A 20,667-nucleotide genomic window follows, 5' to 3' on the forward strand; every position below is an offset into this window, starting at 1 on the left:
AGCAGTGTGAGCAGAGGAAGACTTTCAAGTGGAGGTTTCCAGACAGAGGACATGTAGGTGTTAAGCTTTCTGATTTGGAGACAATATGATAGCAAGGAGAGACTGTCATGAAGTTTGATACTCTTAGGAAAGTGTCTGATGTACTGTAACATTTAGCTACTAAATGAAGGAATAAGTGAATGACCTTCAGTCTTCCTTGGGACCAATACTTGATGTGCATCATGGGACAAGTGACTTGTGATGTCTCATCAGCAAAATGAAGGTAGGGAGCAGAGTGATAAGTTTTGGATCCCCGGTTATTGGATATCCTCCACCACTGATGTAATAAGCCAATCAAGACGAATTATTAAGTCCAGGTTTAATAAACAGAGCAAAGCAACTCCCAGGTGACTCTCGAGAAGGCAGGGGAGAGAACATGAGAACACACTGCTGGTATGGCCGACCAGGTCTTAAGTAGTCTGTGGGCATGGTCTTGAGCAGCCCCTGGGAGGGACTGACTCTTGGCAGACTTTCTTAGGGGCGGGGTCTTGGGAGAGAGAGAGAGACTTCCACCTAATCATCCCAGTCTCCTTGGGTATATGGCATCAGCAGGGCTTCCACCTAAACATAGCACTGCATGTAGCACACACTGCCGGGAGGAGGACCTTAGCACTCTGCAGTGCAGGGCAGGGCTGGCCAGGTGAGTGGTTCTGATGGAGCCTAAGGGAGAAAACAGAAGGCAGCAGAGCTGTGGGGCAGCAAGAGAAGGAACAGGACAGTGCAAGGAGGCTGCACATCTAGGGGTAGAGGTTTGTGAGATTTGAGTTCAGAGAATTGGAAGTTGCCATGTACCACTATGGATGTACATGGAGGGACTCTTCTCCAAGGTTCATTTTTATCCCATTTATGATTAGCTGGATTTTACAAGTCCTGCTTTGGGTGAGGAGACTCAGCTTCAGCTTGGCTAGCTCCTCGGTCTCCTCCAAGTGCATTGCAAGCCCACTTTTGTCGAAGTCCCCTCTGACCACCCTGCTTAGTGCTGTGGTTTCCTCCTGCCTTTCACTGCCTATCCCCTGCTCCGTATCTCAATGCTTATCACCTTCTGGCCTATCCCGCAGGTTTACATTTGTCACCTGTGACTGGAATGTAAGCTCCACAAAGATGGGGGGTGTTTGCCAGTTTTCTCTTAGTATCATTGGTTCCTCAGTAATGTTTGTGGAATGGAAGGATGAGGAGATGAGACTTCTAATCACATTGCTTTTACTCCCAGAGAACACAGAGGAGGGAAATGGCCCAGGTCACCACTCTGTGGGCTCTTAGTCCTCACACATGTGTTCACACAGTGCTCCAGATCTGAGGCCTGAGACAGTCACTATTTGTCTCCTAGAGCCCTTGAGAACCCTGCGGCCCCCATTACCTCTGTGCCATCCAGATCCCCACACCCACTTTCTTCTGCTCCCACACTTGCTTCAGATATTTAACATAGCAGTGATCTCTTAAAGGTATAAATTAGACTGTGTTCTTTGCCTGCTTCAGAGTGTCCAGTAGCCTCTCTGTCACCTAGAAGGATCAGACACTCTGCAATGGCCTACAGCAAGGCCTTCTGAGATCTCCCCCTTGTATATTACTTTCCCAGCCACTTTTAGTTTCTCTCTTTCCTCAGAGGTCCCTTCTACTGTACTTTTCTCAATTCATAGGTGATGTGACACCTGTCCTCACTGTTGGTTTTTAATGTCCCCTGTAGGCAGAGTTTTCCTGTCCTGACTGCCTGCTCCCAAATAACAGTCAGCTGCTTCCCAAATAACTGAATTGGAAACTTAATATAAATTATAAATTCTCGGTCCATAGTTCAGACTTGTTACTACCTAACTCTTACATTTAAATTAACCCATATTTCTTATCTATGCTTTGCCATGTGGCTCATGTCTTGTTACCTCATTTTCTACATGTCCTGCTTCCTCAGTGATTGGCTGATGTCTTCTCTGACTGCCCTCCTTCATCCCATCATTCTCAGTTTGACTTTCCTGCCTAATTTTATCCTGTTCAGCTATTGGTCAGTTAGCTTATTTATTAAACTAATCATAATGACATATATTCACACAGTGTACAGAAGGATTATTCCACAGCAGTTCCCTTCTCAGAGAGGCCCATTCACATCTCCATCATCCTAGATTTTGACTACATTTTCTCATACCAGTATTAGAATCACAGTTTCATACTTTGTCATGTTTTTTTTTTGTACTTTGTAATATGTCTCTAGTTCTAGCCTTAAGAACTATTGTTTTTGTTTGACTTTTAGTCTTTACACTCTGAACCTTCCAAAAACTCTGAACATTGTAGATTATCAGTGAATATATATGTTAATGAAAGAATGATAGGCACAGCCCCTTGTATTCATTAGTTTTAATTACCTATAGAATGGAAGGGTTTTTTTTTAAGATTTATTTTTTTTTTTATTTTGTATATATGAGTGTTTTGCTTGCATGTTTGTATGTGCACCATGTATCTGCAATGCCCACAGAGGCCAGAAGAGGGCATCATATCACCTGGAACTGGAATTGTAGGTAGTGGTGAGTCACTGAATGGGTACCAGGATTATGACCAGATCTTCTGAAAGAGCAGCCAGTGCTCTTAACAACAGAGCCATCTCTCCAGCACTCAGAATAGAAGTTTGAGTTCCTTAATTTTTCAGCTAAAGCCATGGTGAGTCTGGCCCCTGTCACATGCTAGCCTTACTTTCCACTCTGCACTTCAGTTAGGTGAGACTCCCACCTTCCCTATTGTCTTTCGGGTCATGTCGTGGTCCCTGGCCACACCTGTGCCTCTGCTGACACGTGCCTCCACCACTTTCTCTCTTTGGAAGGAGAAAAGACTGAACCTTGGGCCTTGCTAGGCAAATGAGCTGCCATTGGGCTGTATTCTCAGCCCACTTTCTCTTTCAGGTTATCTTCATCCTTCAAATCTTAGTTACACATCTACCTCCATGAAGCCTTTCACGGTTTTTCCATTTGGAATTCAGTCTTCCTCTACAGGGTGAGAGCATTTTGTGTTTAGATCTTTTATCACATTCCAGAGCAGAGACAGTACCCATGCTGAGAAGACCCTGGGGTTTGAGTCTGCCTCTATCACTTTCAAAGAGTGAGACTCTGGGTTAATAACATAAGCCCTGAATACTATTTTCTTATCTGTGAAATACATGAAGACTCATGCTTTGGTCTTGTCAAGCTGTGGTGAATGTTAGTGACAGTAACTGCATTGCACAGCACACTCTAGTAGCTGCTTTTGTCAAAGTGACAATGTAACTAACCACCTGCTTGGGGATATAGTTAACTGGGGTAGGATGTTTTCCTCCTCTAGACTTGAAAGTGGACTTCTCTAATTCATCTCAACTAACCCCAAGGAAGACCCAATAAGTGTTTGAATCAATGCTTGCATGCATAATGGATGGATGGATGGATGGATGGATGGATGGATGGATGGATGGATGGATAGATGGATGGATGGATGGAAATCATAGAACACATCTAACCCCCATCACCTGTTAAAGAGCCCCATGAAATGGGGGCCTAGAGCTACTCTATACCAAGATAGTTCTTGGTAGAAGTCACCAGATTAGTCCAAATTTCCAACCACCCCAGCTGAATCCATGCTCCATCCTCTGCACTTTAGGCTCCCAGGCCCATCTGCCCTGTTGGCTGGCTATTCCCTGCTGTCTGTGAGAAACAGACTGATGAATTGAAATTGAGGATGGGAAAAAATTTCAGCACACAGACTATCCCAAGATTTTTGTAGATAATGAATAGCTGAGAGCATTCACCCCAGTTTTTCCTCTCTTAATGCTGCAATATATTGAAAATGGCCCAGCCAAGAAAACTATTGCCTCTCTTTACCTGGATCTTAAATCTGTCTTCCAAGACATCTTGTTTTAATTGAAAATGTTCAATCAATCTCTACTCTCCTTCACCTTTGTCCTGCTCCTTCACTCAATCAGGGCCAGTGTAAGAAATATTCTGGAGTGAATAAGGCTTTGTGGCTAGAGGGGGGGAAAGGAAAGAGATCTTTCCTAGACAAGATCCACCTTTAAAATTGCCTTTTCAGCAGAGCCCATCCAAAGTGATTAGCTCCAGTTTTGTAGAGCAGCCCAACTAACTCCTTTGTAGACTCCTTTGTTGGTGAGCAAGGCAAATGCTTCTGTGGTGCCTGGGGTCTGGCTCTTAGTATAGACAGTCAGGGAGAGATGAGGCTTCTCTCTCCCTCATTTATTCATCCATTTAGTCATTCACCATTCAATCAGCCCTGTGCTGCTCTCCAACTACATCCGGCCACACACTGCTGTCCAGCAAATCTGTGAAGCAGGCATTTCTCAGACAAGACAAGATGGCTCAGGAAGATGGAGCAGCTCGTGCAAGGTTACTTGGTGTCTAGTTCTCTATTTCTGAGTTAGATAGTCTCCCCCTAAAATTTGTGGCTTAAAATAATGCTATCCCTTCATGTCTTCTGTGGGTCAGACATTAGAGTAAGCCTCAGTGGGAGGGTCTTTTGAGGAGTCTGATTCAGTTGTAGGTAAATAGTGGCTGGAACTGGAATGACAGAATGCTATAGAAGTGAAGGCTGACCATGAGTCTATCCTCTGTGCATAGTCCCAGGACCTTGGGGTGGTCAGTCTGCTTGTCTGCAAGCTTGGAACCCTAGCTCGAGTACTCCACAACACAAGGTTCAGTTACTTTGGTTTATCTGACCTTGCCACGCATGTCTCACAATGTCACTTCCACTGTGTCATTCTTTTGGTTAGAGGCCAGTTTAAAGTCTGTGAAAATTCAAGGGGAAAGAACATAAAGACTGTGCCTTTCAGTGGAAGGAGTATCAAGGTCATATTAGAAGAGCATGCGAGACCAGAAACAATGTTGCAGACATCTTTGGAAATTAAAATCTGTTCTCTCCATAATCATGTGGCAGAACCAGGATTTGGGCTAGACACATCTGCTTCCAAAAATGTCTGCTGCAGCTTACCAGCTCGGTCCACAGGGACCTCTCATTTCTCCCATGCCCTGCAGCTATTCCTTTCAACACACATAACCACGACTCGGTCTCCCCGAGCCAACTCGAGACTGTCTGGGTTCAAGCAGCCAGCTTGTCTCTGCAGGCCCTGGCCATGAGACAGCCTCTGGGGGCTGCTAGTCAGAGAGGCCATGCTCAGTGCCAGCTTGTGGACTTTTCAGAGAGGGGACAGAGAAGGTCAGACACATCCAGAGAAAGAACGCAGGTAGCAGCCCCAGAGCACAGCAAGCCTGCAGTGCGGCTCCCTGTCCTAAACACCATGCCTGCTGTTTCTCCTCCTCCCACCACATTCTGACCTGGGATGACTCAGGCTTTGACAGAAAAGGTGCCTTCAAGTTGAGAAACAGCCCAGGGCAGTGGAAACTCAAAGGCTGGAATCAGACTCGCCTGGATGTGACTCCTGATTCTACCATTATCAGCTATGTGGCATTAGATAAGTTCCTTCTCCTATCACAGCCCAACAAAGATAAAGAAAATATTGTTTAGATGCATGTGTGAATGGCAAACCATTTCTGCACTCTTGTCTGAAGGCCTTTTTAGCTGTCCTGTCTTTATAGTCCAGCTAGGAGCAATCCTTCTCCAAAGACTCCCTCGGGCTGCTGCTTCTGTGCATGTCACCCTACATGCCTCAGATCCACGTATTCCTGGGTCAGGGCTGTGAATCTCCTCCACTGGATAGTTTATCAGGTAGGAGAAAGATAGATACAAATGTGAAATGGTGTAGGTCCAAGAGAAGCAAGGCCTGAGTTTAAATCCCAACTCCGGCATTTATAAGGTATCTAGTCTTACGGGAAGTCACTTACCCTGTCTGAGCAATAGGAACAATAATAGACATCTCATTGGTTTGTTATGAGATTGCCTAGCACATACTAAGCACTGCTTAGCTATTGGGTGTCATTATTCATTTCCTTTTCATGCTACTGCCAGGTAGGCATATAGGTATTTAGATGATTGAGTCAAGCAAAGATGATCTCTTCTGCATAAATTGTCTAGGCTAGAGGGACTATTGAAAAGAAGGGCTGGCTGAAATTCAGTATTGCTGAGTAGTCTGACTAGCAGAGAACTAGACAAAGATACCATGGAAAACCTATCCCAGCAAAGGCACCAAGGAGGATATTCCTATTAAAGTGATAACTGGATGTAGGTCTGGAGGCTGAGAAGGATCTGGTCCTATAAAGCATGCTTGGCATGGTGGTCTAGTAGGATGCATGGCAAACAAAGACCTAAGAGTTACACAATTAGAAGAGGAGGAGCTGCAGAAGGGTGGGAGGCAGGAGGTAGCAAGAGGAGAGCTGAGAACCTACTTAAGGGCCAAGCTATGAACAGCAACTGGAAGACACAGAAGGGTTTTAGTCCCTGAGTAACACTACTGGGTCTGCGCTAGAGAACACAGCCCCTGACTTCACTGTTGAAAACATCCTATAGAGGGAGGGCTATTCTGGGACGGGAGGCCCAGAGGACAGGATGGCAATCGTCCAGGGGAAAGGTGATGCTGACCCATTCTAGGGGATGGAAAGAGGGGGACAAAATCAGGATATGAGAAGTCTCAGGGGGAAGGTTGGCAGCTTGGGTGTTTGTAGCTGATGGGGGTGGGGTGGAGGACCCACTGTCAGTAAACACTCAATTTCCACCCTATGAGAAATGACACATACTCTGAATGAGGTCAGTTCTAAAGCCATGGTGGTAGGGAACAAGGGGACACTCTCAGCCCTGGGATGACAGCAGGGAAGAGCCTGGAAAATCTAACGAAGAGATAGTGGCTAGTTGGAGAACCTACACTATATATTAGCTAAGGGAGAGTTAGGGAGGTCCTGAATTTAGGCAAAGGAAATAGCAGAGAACCCCAGAGATGTGGATATGGTGCATAAGGTAGATACACAATTGTTGTATTAATTGATCCCAGGGTGTTAATACTAGTATAGAACTGGAGCTTTCTCCTTGCCTGGGGAATTTATGATTTGATAAATAGGCTATCGATCTATACCCTAGGGGTTTATTATTTGCCAAATAGCAAGGGGAAATGGCATTCTATTTAGAGTCAGAGAGCTTTCCTGGGATTGCTCTCAAGAGAGATGCCTGGTCCTTGAAGGTCAGGCAAACCCTGCTCTTTATTCAGCAAAGGGTCTCTTGGCTTTGTGCCTTGCTCATCAGGCTTCATTCCGGACTATTTGAGGCCAGACTGGAAAATCCCAGTGTACCAAAAAGCTTGGTACACAGATTTGGGGGCTTGGTTACTTAGACCCCAATGCCCACTCCATTCCTTTACTTGTGTTCTGTGCCTTTTAGTTCCTTGTCCCTGAAAGAAGGACCATAATTATCACTGAAGGTTTTGTGAAGACAGAGACAATGCAGCTAAAACCCTAGACTGGAGAGGGATGACGCCCTCTTTACCACGGCTTTATTTGCATTTTTATTCTTTATAACTAGGCCTCTTTTCATCCTGCTCAATCTCCTTTCAAAGTTGCTTCTTAACACACACCTGCAGATATGAAGCTGGGGAGGAATGTGGCGAGAACATTTCTAGACTATTACCGGCTGAATTCCTTGGTTGAGAGGATGACAGTCCCCATGCCAAGGCTTCGGTAAGTGGTAGAGCCAAGCAGTTAGGCTCAGGTCCTGCATCACTGGGTCTGTTCTCAGGGAAGCTTCTCTTAGTCTTCTGATGCCCCTCAGTTTCCCACCTGTGCCACAGGAAGGGCAACCCTACCTAGCTCTGCCACAAGAATCAGTATGGGCCTGGAAGGTGTGTTTCCTGAGCACAGGCATCCCTGAAGCTTCATCTCCTCTAGCTTCTGGGATGTTAGCCCAGATTACCAAACAGCCTCCCATGGTCCAGAGCAAGGAAGTACCTTGACTCACCAGGTTGGTCAGGGTGAATGATGCCTCAGGGTCCCCTTTCACAATGCAGTAAACTGAACAGCTGAGTTCCAATCCACAGTCTGCATAACAGCATAGTCATGCATGGTGGGCCATCTCATTTCAAGTCCATCATAAGAATCTCCAGGGATGGGGCATTGCTAGGGAGCCAAGATCAGCCACTGATCTAAGTTAGCCTGGCTGTTTACATATTCCACTCCATATGATTACTCATCCTCTAAGGTTCCCAAATGAACTCCAATTCCTCAGACCCCTAGTCTGTAAATCAGGCACTTTTCAGGTTCACACTTTCCAGGTTTTTGTGGGCTTTACACTGAAACACTAGTACCAGGTGTATGAGTATCCCATCAGTCTATGATAGTCCCTTCCCTTAACACTTGAAGGTTTGGGCTACAGAGGACACACCCCTAAGAAGTCCCATCTTGCTCCTCTGATGGACCCACTTGTAGATCCAAGGAGGAGAGAAGACTGGGATGGGATCATCCATCTTGTCTGAGGGCTGACCAACAGCTGGAAGTTCTGGGAGTTCCCATGTGTGCTGGTAGAGCACTCAATGAACATCAGGGCAGTGACATCCAGTGGCATCTGGAATGTTCTAGCACTGCCCAACCTCTGGGCCTCATCTCCTGTTCCCCTAGTGGTCCAGGCTCCTGGAATGACGTGGCAGTGTCCAACTCTCTACTCCTGCCAGACCATTCTTTCCATTGATGTTCGCTATGTTCTTTGGTGCTTCAGGAGCTTAACACAATGAATCTTTCTCCATCATCTATTATTAATAATAAATATATAAGTCACAGTTACTTATTGTATGAAGTACTTTGTGTACCTAATCTTATTTAGTCTGTGTATGTCTTGTCTTGCACTTTAAGAAAAGGAGACCCAGAAAGGAACAGAAGGTTGCCTGAAGTCACAGGGTCTATAGCACAGATAGGGTTTCCTATTCTAAGACCATTTGAACTCTACTGCAATAGAGCTCCATCAGTGGACTGTCTCAGGCTCTCATGAGTAATGGAATTTTAGGCAAGTTTCTTGGCCTCTTAAAACCTTTCTACACCTGCCCATTAAACAGAAATAATAGCAACCACTTCATATGGTTCTAAAGATTAGGTACAAGCTTAGAACAATGCCCGTCACACAGTAGATGCCTCCAGATGTTTTTGGTTTCCGATTTTTGCCAGTTTATGATAGCCTGTGACAAGTCTCCTAATGTACCTGGGGGCTGGCCCAGGCTCCATCATTCCGTGAGCTGTACCTCCCTAAGGCCTGATTTTCATGGCTGCATGCTCCAATGACACCCTGTCTCGGACTGAGAACAGATCATCTGGGGACTTTATGTCCACCATTCTGGGATATTAAAAACCCCTACAGGAGGATTATCTATTCTTTCTCTACCTCCTGCAGTACCAGCCTGCCCTGCACATATTTACATGGATACACTCATCCATTCCATCATTCATATACCTATGGAAGACAGCACGTTGCACCCGGCTCTGGGTGGGAGGGAGGTATGGGATGAGTTGGAGATTGGTATGACCCTGCCTTTGAGGAGTTCACCTCCAGAGGAAAGTGCTTGGTTCATTCTTAGAAGTCACTCTTGATTGGCTAAAGTTCTTAAACATTTAAAGCTTTGTAAAACTCAAAAGAATTCTTAGCATCTCATTTACAAGTTAATTTAGGGATTATCTCTTTTGGGTCCTCTGTCAGCCTGCATAAAAATTGTCTTTATCCTTCACCTCTTTTATTTTCCTTGCATGTGTCCTGGTCACAGATCAGTGAAGTAGTGCTAATAGTTTGGGGGTACATCAGCAAGCATGGCAAAAGAAGACATTGAGACCTAGGGGGCAGAATGGGTGTCAAGGTCCAGAGTTGGAGCCAGGATTGGAGCCCAGGGCCTGATCCCTCTGGGGGATACTCAACCTCAGTCTGGAGAGGATCTTCCAGATTGGGAGGGGACTTGAAACTGAATCAGAATGATGCAAGGAAGTTTTCCTCCCAAGAGCTTCTGCTCATGGCATCCCTGACCCTGAGCTTTGAGGTCCTCTTCAGCAAAGACTTCTTTGCTCACTAGGATTTGAATAGTTGAGGCAAATACACCCAATTTTAAATTAGGAAAAACAAATTAGCTCCCTTCCTACCCCATACCCCTCCTTCTGGGCCTGGGTAAGCCCCTGTGAGCAGCATTCAACTCCAAATTGGTAAGTAACCCTTTAAGAATGAATTCCTGGGAATATAGGGTCCTATTTGAATTTGAATGCTTCCTGCTTTTGTATTATTTTCCACCCAAGCATCAAATAGCTTAAGTGAAAGAGCAGTTCTGGTTGTAAAGGAAAATTACATGTTTTGACTCAAAATTAATCTTTGTTTTCTCCCATCTCCATGGATAATTGCCATATGTCACTTTCTACCCATATGCTGGTGAAAGGTTGTTGGCATCTGGGGTGCTGGGCCGCCCCTCAGGAAGAAGTCCTGGGGAGAGGAAGCAATGTGGGCATGGGAGCTCAGGCTCAGCATTGATTAGGAAAGCTGAGACCCTACATTTATTTTTAACCAGTGTCACAGCCATAGAGCTAAAAACCAAAGGGCATAAAATCAGACAGAGAAAAAGAATGGACTAAGAATACTTCTGTGAGTGGGCAGAACATGAACACGGAAGTAAGCAGGTATTGACCAAGTAGACTCAGGCTTTGAACCTGGGTACCAGGTACACCTGACTGTGCATAGTGACATCATGATATATGTATATAAGGAGCACATCCTGTGCTAGGCCTGTGATGAGTCCTAGGGGAGCATAGTTAGCATCAGCACACTGGGAACATGCAAAATATAACAGCACTTAACAGTGTATAAGAAGTATACACAACTACATGTCAGATGTGGCCTCACTACAAACCTTCATGGCTCCCTGTTACCTCTAAAGTAATATTCCAACTCCTCTTCTTTGCTACTCAAGGCCTTAACCAATATTTTTAATTTGATATCCTGCCCCCTTCCAAACCCTTGATATTGGGAACACCTATCCTGCCTCTTATCAAACCCTTGACATTGGTAGTACCTGCTTCCAACCACTTCCTACCATATGCATCAGCCTGAACACGTCCATTTTTATGCTTCTATAACTTGTTCATCCTTTCCCTTTATCCCTTTCATTTTGTAGGTGCTGAATTCCTACTATCTCATTCAAACTTTCTCCAAATGTCACATTCTGTCTTCCTGTCCCTCTTCCTGCTAAGATAGAGCTATCTCCTCAACTGTGCTCCTAGTTGCCTTTCATACACACCCCCTACGCTGTCTTGTCTGGTATCTCTGCAGGCAGGTCTGGCTTCTCCATTGGACAGTCTCATTCCTGAATCCTTAGTGCATGGTGCAGAGCTTGTAAATGTTAAGGCCTAAATAAGTTGGGAAGTCATTGACACCGAACATACAGTAGTAGAACTGGGCGGGAGTGTTCACAAACCATCTCCCTCAAGCTCTTCGCCCTATGGGGAGGTGCCAACCAGATGTTATTATTCCCACACACAACCTGGAAAGTCCTTGACAGCTGACAGGCATATTCTAAGAAGGCTTCAGGGAGAAAGTGAGATTTGGACTTGGTTTTTTTAAGACATGAAGAGTTGAGATTGATGGAGTAGAAAGAAAATGATGCTATCTCAAGATATAGTCTTAAATCCAGTGACTATATAAATCAATTTGTCAGTCAAAATTATAACAAATAAAGCACTGAATAAGGTAAAATGCAACAGGACCCAACAAAGCCTGCAGCACTGGTAAGACCAATGTGGCCAGAGAAGTGACGAAATAATAGTAAACATAGGACTCAAAGTCCATTTCCATTTACCACTCACCCCAGAAGTACCTGCTCCACACCTAGCCTGGCTTAGGAATTAGAGAATAAATCCAACACATCCAACTCAAAGTCCTATGACATATATAGATGTGCAACCTCCCAGGAAATGGTGGGTAGGTATTAACTGGTGCCCAAAGAGCTAAAGAAGCCTTGAAAAGTTAACTTCCAAAGCAGATGAATCTAAAGAAATTGAGAAGGGAACAGAGGTATGAGCCATCTGCTGTTTAGGGCCTCCTTTCCTTTTCTGTGCCCTCATCTTTTATTATAGTGACACTTTGCCTTCCCAGTCACTCCATAAGTTGTTTCTGCATTCTCATACCCCTTTCTAGTCATTGCACACCTCAGTGCCATGACATCATCTTCCTATAGCTGTGTCCGTAGCAATAAACCCAAGCCTGTCTTCTAGGTACTTTGCATCTTCTTTGTCCTATAAAAACATACCTGTAGCCGGGCGGTGGTGGCGCACGCCTTTAATCCCAGCACTCGGGAGGCAGAGCCAGGCGGATCTCTGTGAGTTCGAGGCCAGCCTGGGCTACCAAGTGAGTCCCAGGAAAGGCGCAAAGCTACACAGAGAAACCCTGTCTCGAAAAATCAAAAAAAAAAAAAAAAACCTGTCTTGTGTCCTATGGTTGAGGTGTGAAGAACTATTCTCCTCAATGACCTATGGATGGATGGCACCTTGTAATCTCAGTACCTCTTCTCCAACTCTCCTTTCACCAGAGTCTACGAGGCAGGAAGAACAAGCATTCTCCTCCTTAAATTCTTACATCCAGGAAGGGACTCCTTTAAGATCATACTGTCTCAGGGCTGCAGATATGGTTATAGCAACTGACTTGCATGTGTGTGGCCCTGACTTCCATTGCTAGTGCTGAAAACAAAACAGACTCAAAAAGATCACACCATCTGTAGGTGGCAGTCCAAGCATGAGCTTTGTGGGACTAGAGTGTTAAGGGGCATTGGGTCTAGGCTCATCTCACCTGCACTAGACAGTCTCCTCGTGTTGGCCAGATCTTCAAGGAACATGTGTTTTCAGGCACTGAGACTGGGGGGAGGTATGTCAAGGCCAGGTGTCCTTTGTGTGTGTCCTGACACCTACTCCATCTTCATTTGGTTTGTGACTCATCAACCATGAATAAAAGTTGTTGTGCCAAGGTCAGAGCACAATGGCCACAAGACACATCTTCAGTCCCAATTCAAACAGCCCGCTCCATTTCTACTTCTAGCATTCACCACTTTTGACTTCATGTTGAAGTCTTCAGTTTGAGTGGTTGCTTTGTACAGTTATGGCCTCCACTAAACCTGAACAAGTTGAGTACAGCATCACTGTCTGTCTGTATCTTTGACATGTCCAGAGTTCCTGGGGCCACAGTCAACAAATTACGCAGGGAAGGGAGGAAGCCTGTTGTGAATTATGCACACGTGGGGGACCCCCAGCTGGCCAGGCCAGGATATACCACACCTGAGGGAAAACTTGCTGGCATGCTGGGCAGATGCACCCCATGCGGGCATGGTGGCAGCAGCGGCAGCGGCCAGTAATTCGTAATCCAGACACTGCATCCACGTGGAGAATTTATTATAGTAAAGAAATGAAGAGAAAGATAGGAAAGAGGAGGAGAAGAGAGAAAGAGAGAGGGAGGGGGTCAAGGGGTGCACACCTTGTGGAGGAAAAGGGAGAAGAGAGAGAGAGGAAGGGGCAGAGTTTTTCCCTAAAAGGAAGCTTTTATGGCAGGATGCAGGGTGGCACTAAGGGGTGGGATTTAAAGGCACGGATCAGAATATTAACAAAGCCTCCTGGGGTGCTCATTCATATTCTCTAATTTAACTTCACAACACTCCTGGATGACTGGAATAGTTTATTCTCATTGTACAAATGAAGTTCAGAGAAGTTCAGTTCCTTGCCCAAGGCCACACTTCTGAAGTCAGCCAACTTGGGAATTCAGAGCAGTTCTTTGGGACTTAAAATTAAGACCAGTCTTCCTGCTGAGAATAAATCTTAAATCCAATGACTATATAAATCAATTTGTCAGTCAAAAATATAACAAATAAAGCACTGAATAAGGTAAAATGCAACAGTGAATAAAATTGGTTCTGGCTCCACAGGAGCTCATTATCTCTGATATGAACAGAAACACTGAATGATGGTGGTAAGATTACTGTGTTGGGTGTTGGGTGCTGAGTTCGGGGACATAGAGGGAAAAACAGACACATATCTGCTCTCTGAGATCTCCAGGCATGCTAGGAAGACATGCCTGGAGACATTATGAGTTGTTGTAATGAGGCTGAATAATAAAACTGGGATTCTGAAGTCCTTGGTGATCATACACCATACACGGAATGACAGAATGGTGTCCCAACCACCCAAGAGCTCTCTTTCCTCTCCACTCCTTCTCCTCTTCCTCCTCCTCCTCCTCTTCTTCTTTTTCTTCTTCTTCTTCCTCTCTCTCTCTCTCCTCTCTCTCTCTCTCTCTCTCTCTCTCTCTCTCTCTCTCTCTCTCTCTCTCTCTCTCTCCTCTCTCTCTCTCATATTCAGAAGGGATTTTCCAAGCCCACAAGACTCCAAGACAGGTAGCATAATCCTGTTGGCCTCCTTCCAAATTTCCAAACTATAGATTTTTGTGTTCCCATCCCTTCCCATGTATAATGTGTTGAATTAGTTGGAATACAAGTGGTAAGATACCAAATTGGAGCTGTAAGAGACTTAAATTTCTCCATGCCTAGAATGAAGCAATGCGTCCATCCATCCATCCATTCATTCATCCATCCATCCATCCATCCATCTATCTATCCTTCCATCCATCCATCCATTGGCTGGTCAGTCACCATCCTACAGACATTCGCTGAGCTACTATGACTGCTTTATACCAAACCTGGACTGGGTTCTGGGGACCCACGAGGTCCCTGTCCAGTGAGGAAGATGGACATGCACACAGATGAACTCATTCAGTGTGTATATGGGCTGTCTTCTCTTTCTGTTGTTTCCCTTTTACAGGAAAGAAACCCCCACTCCTTACAAGCACCCATCCCTGCGGGGCTCAGCCAGCAATGTCCCCAACAGCAAAGGGGACAAGAAGAGCTCACTGAACCACAAAGACTCTTCAACCCCCTTTTAAAGACATGGCACCTGGAGGCATTGTGGGGACAGGAACACGAATTTCCTGTTGGGGCACGAAATTAAGTGCCATTCCCTGGTTTCCAAGACAGGGGTTTTCAGCATTGTGCACATGCTGGTGAAAGGGAGGGGGAAAGAGAGACATTTTATCATTGATTTTTCCCCCCTTTTATCAATGGGAAATCAATTGTGAGCCTTCAACTCAGAGGCTGAGTGGAGTGGGAGAGTGGAGCCAGGTAAGCATAGGAAAACCTACACACCCCTCTCAAGAGGTCCCATAGGCCTCAGGTCTCTGTAAGCCCTTCTTCACCTTTTAAAGTTGTATGGTCACTGCACAGGTGACTTTACTTAAAACAGGTTGCAAGTGTTTCTAGTTTAGGAATGCAGTCTCCATATTTTCTGATCCAAAGCAACAGCAACACACATACAAGCCAAAGGCAAACAGGCTGTTGTGAACAATGGGGTAGAATTTTTGAAATCAGAGTGGTCTTAGAAACATGGTCACTGTATCTATAAGCCTCATGCTCTCTCACTCCCTCAAGCCCCAGCATGCAACTTCAGAAAGCTGTTCTGAAAGCCATTTTTCAACTTCCTGGGTAGTTTAATCGAAACTCTAGCTCCCCAGACCAAAAGAAAAAAAAAAAAAAAAAAAAAAAAAAAAACGTTGCTCATTCATTCCGAAGAACTACTGTGGATAAGGTCTGCAGTCCCTGGTGACAAGAATCAAGGGAGGTGAGCGCTGATAATCTGCACTGAGGACAGGGTGACTACCAGGTAAGGGGGCTGCAAGAGACAAAGGACTGCACCCTAGGCAGGTAGGAGTGATAAAAGAAAATGACAGCAGAAGCAATTCCCGAGGCGAAGCAAGCCAAATACTGTGCATTTTCCTGACGCTTAAAGGGCCTTTGTGTGATGAATGGGTCCAGGGGAGTCTACTCCCTTCCTGTCTGTGGAAGCAGCAGGCTGAGTCACCATGACAGCCTGCTAATTAAAATGACCTCCCGGAAATGAGGATTAGGAGATAGGGAGAAGGAGGGAGGCTCCAGGGAGATGGGGCCTTCAGCACACAATTCCAGTTAAACATTCTTTGCATTGGCGACGGCGACTTTCAAAGTTTATTGCAAGAATCGAGAGCAAAGCTTGTTTTCTCTTTCACATATTGGCTTTCAGAAATGGTAACAAAGAGCCATATGTTAGTTTGCTATGAATGTTCCATTGTATATATAGCAACCTTCCTGGGTTTTTATTGTCCAAATAAAGTGGTTTGTGCAGCACCTCTGTTCCTGATTGTTCTTGGCACCCTTCCCTTTTGGTTTCCTACTCCTTGGAGGACAACCAGCCAACTCCAATTAGAGTTAATCTCTTTGAGGTCAGGGGCTCTGTCAAGATGCAGAAGAATGGTCAGATTCGAACTCTCTGCAGCTCCTATGTCAGAATTCTGGGAAGCTTAAGAGTGTACCTGGCTCAACACAACTGCCACCAGACAGCTTTGCATCACTTTAGATGTCGTGGACAGGGGTGGGTTGCATAAAATGAGACTATCGCTTAGATCTGCTTTCTTCCATGTCCATGTGTTGGGACCACACATGGGTACTGTATTTTTTTTAAAGCCTCTTGACTAATTAGAATCCAGGTTAAAACTTGGAGACAGGCGATCCAGGTTCTAATTCGGAATTCAAACCCTGGCCTTATTTCTCAATATTGGTGTAATATAGAACAGTCATTTTACCTCCACGAATCTCAGTTCTCACACTTGTAAAATGGGAATAGTAATATCCATCTCACTCTAGCATTTGTGAAGATTTGATGAACTTAAGTGTGGGAAACACCAGTCAGAAAGTTTATGTGCTCATTAAAATGACAGCTATGACCATTTGAAATATGACCAATATGGAGAGGTATGTGGAAATCACTTCCCATTAGAAGTGGACAAGGGGAGTAAAGTTGTTTCTTCTTGAGATAAAAAGTAAGGGGTAGAGGTGGGAAAGCAAGGTTACAGTCTCTATAATGTTTAAGGGACATCATGGGACAAAAGAAGTAAATTTATGCTGTATTGCCCAGAGTTAATTTAGTCAAATCTAGGAAATACCATCCAGTCAGATAAACTTCTGCTCAGGCTGAAGAAAGCTTTCTATTAAAGAGAGCTGCCAACCATGACTTCTTTTGGAAGGTACTGAGCTTATTATCAGAGGACATCTATCATGGAGAAAGGAGGGTTACCTTCCTTAGGGGAATGCTGGTTTTGAAGCTGGATGCTCTACAACATCATGCCTCATCTGTGGCTCTGAAAAGAAATGGCATGAGGCAGGAGGTTACATTTCTGTCAGATAATGGGAGTTTACAGCATCCAATATCATTAAACACTAGACACAGGAACATAAGTATCTGTGAATTATAGCATATTTACTACATTGATGTCTAGCATTCCTTAGAGGGAAAAAAGTACTTATAAGATAGACTACAGGATTGCAATGGTCTACTTCTCTGTGTTGACAAAACAGACAATAAAAAACTGTCCAGGGGTTGTCAGTGGCCCTTGTTGAGGTCTTGGCCAGATCACTTCCTCCACAGTGCTCTTGGAGAAGGTCATACCTATGACACCAAGCTGGCAAAGGCTTTCAGTGTGGAGGAAGAAGATGGCAGTAGACAGGTGAGCCAGATCGAGGCTTCTCCACCTATCCCAAGGCCATTTAGCCTATTGAGAGGTAATCTGGCCTGCTTCTTTCCCAGACTAGAATCACACATGGGTTGACCTGAGCACAATCGGGTGCATTTCTGACAAAGAAAGTGAGGCAACTATACAAGAAAGAAAGGTGGGAGGGACATGCTAGTCGCTGGCTGGTTCTCACCCACGGGTCATCCTGGGGCAAGGGAAGTTCTGCTCTTTATTTCAGGGGCTCTGAAACACAACTGATGTGCATTTGCTCTCCAAAGTTGCAGCCAGCAAGTGGCAAACTACCAGCTTCTGGGATGCCGAGGCCCTCAGCAGTGGAAGCAAATCACCTGCCTTGAGGATGCTGCTTCCTTGCACAGGCGACTCCTTTAGCTAGGAACATCCCTGTCCTTCCCAACAGGGACAGCAGACAGGGCATATGACAAGCTCGTGTTTTGTAAGCGTGCCTCAGTGACATACCCCAAAGCCTACCTTGGAGAATCACAGTTCATTGTTCTAAATGGAAAGAGCAGAACCAAACAGGGAGGTGGGAGATTAACATTTGTTAGGCATCAAGTCATACATTTACCAAATGCTTGGTGAACACATGGGGTGTGCCAGGTGTGGTGCCAGATGCCTCCAAATCTGCTTCCTTATTGGATGTTCTCGGAAGACTCATGAGGTAAGTGCACTTGCTGCATTTTCCAGGGGAGCACTCGGAAAATCCTTTCTTTGCCTTCACTCTGCATTCATACGAACCAGCCTGGATCTCCACTACTCCACAATGAGCTCTTCCACTGAGCTAGAGGTAAAGTCTGGTCACAACAGAAAACAGGCTAAAACAGAGTAGTGCAAACCATGCTGCTATTTAGAACTGGTAGGAAACTGAGAGAAGAGGGTCGTGTGTAGGTTGTCAGGCTTAGAGGGACATGGAAAGATGTCAGAACTTCCTAGCATCTGCTGCCGAGGGGCCCCTTCCCATCTCTCATTCCTGAATGCCTGTGTGAAATCCTGAACTCTAGGGTCCTTCAAAGCCAGGGGCTGGGCATGGGGCCCATTGAAGATGTGTCACACAGAAGTTTCCAGCTCTCTCAGGGCCCTTGGAAGCTCAGCAATGTGGTCTTACAGGGCTTTTCCCAGAAGCCTCTGGGGTAGCTATTCTAGCAGATTCCTTGTCAGTCCAGCCTTCTGGGCAGTAGGAACTGATCCTACTGTGTCACAGTCCTTGCCTCCTGAGCACTATAAGGACATCAGCCTCTGAAGGTTTTCCTTGGAAGGCTCAGCCCAACCAATAAGGCTGAAGGATCAGAGAGAATAGAGGAGAAACAGCTTAACAGGAACAGTAAATTAAACCAGTCTAAGTGTGAATCCCTGCTCGTCTCTACTCCCTGTGTGGCTTTGGACAATGGATTTGGCCTCTTTAGGCTTCTGGGTCATCATCATCTGTAAAACAGGAGTGATTAATACCTGTTTCCCACAGTTAAGTTGAGGATTAAGTGTAATAATGTCTATACAGTATCTGACACAGAGTAAAGCCCCTTCCCCGACTCCCCCCGACTCCCCCGCCTTGTGCCTCTCTCCTGCTTGTTAGAGTTAGAAGTCCTTTTCTATAGCCAAAGAGAAGACAGAAGAATGAATACCTCCTGAAGAAAGGTCAGACAAGAGAGAGGAGTCCAGGGGCATTGACAAGTGCACTGTGGGATTAGAGTCAGGACAGATGCCTCACTCACTTGCATTGTATCCATCCTGTGGCCTCAGCACATAGCACAGGTCCTATAGCAGCATCTAGCTCACCAAGTGGAATGAACACTGATGGAGTGGCATGGGCAAGAGGCCCCGAACTCCTGCAGAGGAGAGAAGAGGCAATGTAAAACGGGATATAAAACTGACTAAAAAGAAAGAGGCCACGCTCCGTAACATCCCAGGTTTTATTAAAACAGTGGCAAGCAGATCTTAACAGGAACCTGTACCGGGCTCTCCCTGGGCTATTTTCAGATGGTCAACGAGTGTTTCAGGGATGCCATGAAGCAACCAAGCAACCAGCCTCTCAGGCTTGGCCTGATCATACTCAGGACTTCCTGAAGTGCCTTCACCACTCTCACCAAACTCTGGGTGTGTGGTGGTCAGGACGATCTTTCCACTCTGCAGATGAGAAGGCTCAGTGCAATGTGAATAGGCTCCCTGCTCGTGGTCCTTAGCCAGTAAGTAACTAAGACAGAACCCAGGCACACACTCAGCTCTGCCACACCCAAGGCAATTCCAGTTCACCCTAGACCTTCGACACAAAGCCTTGACAATTCAGGTAGTCAGTCCTGAACACGCACCTTACTGCTTAAAATGTACTTGTCCCCAATGAGCTGAGATTTATTTTTGGCTGTTCTCACATCAGTCTTAAATACAGATCTGCTGTTTGCCCCAGCGTCACCGGGGGGTTAATGTCCTCATTTTCTACCTTGTCCTCTAGGTTGCAAAACCTTCTACTGTCTGAACTACCTCTCGATCTCTTCCCACACAGATGACCAGCTTCCAGGGCCCATCACTTCTGCCTTGTGATGTGTCTGCCATTAAACACTGCTGTGGAGTGATGCTGGAGTCAGACAGACCTGAGTTTTACTCTCAACCCCAACACTTGCTCACTGGCTGAATCATTCAGAGCAGTTTACCTTCCCAACTCTAAAATGGTACAGCTAAGGCCCGTCAAGAGGACTGCCATTCATTTCCCTTCCTCCAGCTTTCCTGTGTCCTCCATGCTCTCCCTGCTAGCCATTCCCATCCCCCTCCTTAAATTGATTGCTGGAATGGCCTCTAACTGACCTTCCTGCCTCTGAATGCTTTCCTGCTAACCTACTGTCTTATTGGAAGCTTCTGGGATGTCTACAAACCATGACCTGACATTTGTGATACCTTTCTCAGAGCAGTTTTTCAGTCCAGGAGACTAGATACCATTCTACTTCTGCCTTTCATATTCTGCTTAATTGCCAGGGCTTGCTGGTCCTGCCTGCTGGCTCTCTCCCACCCACCAGCTTTATTCCTCTTAACTAAAGAACATCATCTATACACAAGAGCATGGAACAACAATTAATGGAAAAGGAGGTCATGAATTTGAAAATGAGCGAGCAGGGGGTATATGGGAGGGATTGATAGGAG

At 45.5% G+C, this 20,667-nt stretch overlaps 1 protein-coding gene across 3 annotated transcripts in view; it reads left to right on the forward strand.

Annotated features, from left to right (window-relative positions):
- The window catches only part of Agbl4 (ATP/GTP binding protein like 4), a 1,176,960-nt gene extending 1,157,954 nt beyond the window's left edge, over window positions 1-19,006 (forward strand). The window contains exons 12-13 of one of the 3 annotated variants that reach the window (XM_037203416.1): window positions 7,523-7,619; window positions 8,364-9,646. In XM_037203416.1, coding sequence (XP_037059311.1) covers window positions 7,523-7,619; window positions 8,364-8,622 — 356 coding nt within the window. In that variant the 3' untranslated portion in view covers window positions 8,623-9,646. Of the gene's footprint in view, window positions 1-7,522; window positions 7,620-8,363; window positions 9,647-14,747 lie in introns of those variants that run through there. The other 2 variants (XM_028889943.2, XM_028889970.2) reach the window with 2 other exon arrangements.
- The last annotated feature ends 1,661 nt before the right edge of the window (window positions 19,007-20,667 follow it).

Source organism: Peromyscus leucopus, chromosome 2, assembly GCF_004664715.2.
Source record: "Peromyscus leucopus breed LL Stock chromosome 2, UCI_PerLeu_2.1, whole genome shotgun sequence".
Taxonomy (NCBI): domain Eukaryota; kingdom Metazoa; phylum Chordata; class Mammalia; order Rodentia; family Cricetidae; genus Peromyscus; species Peromyscus leucopus.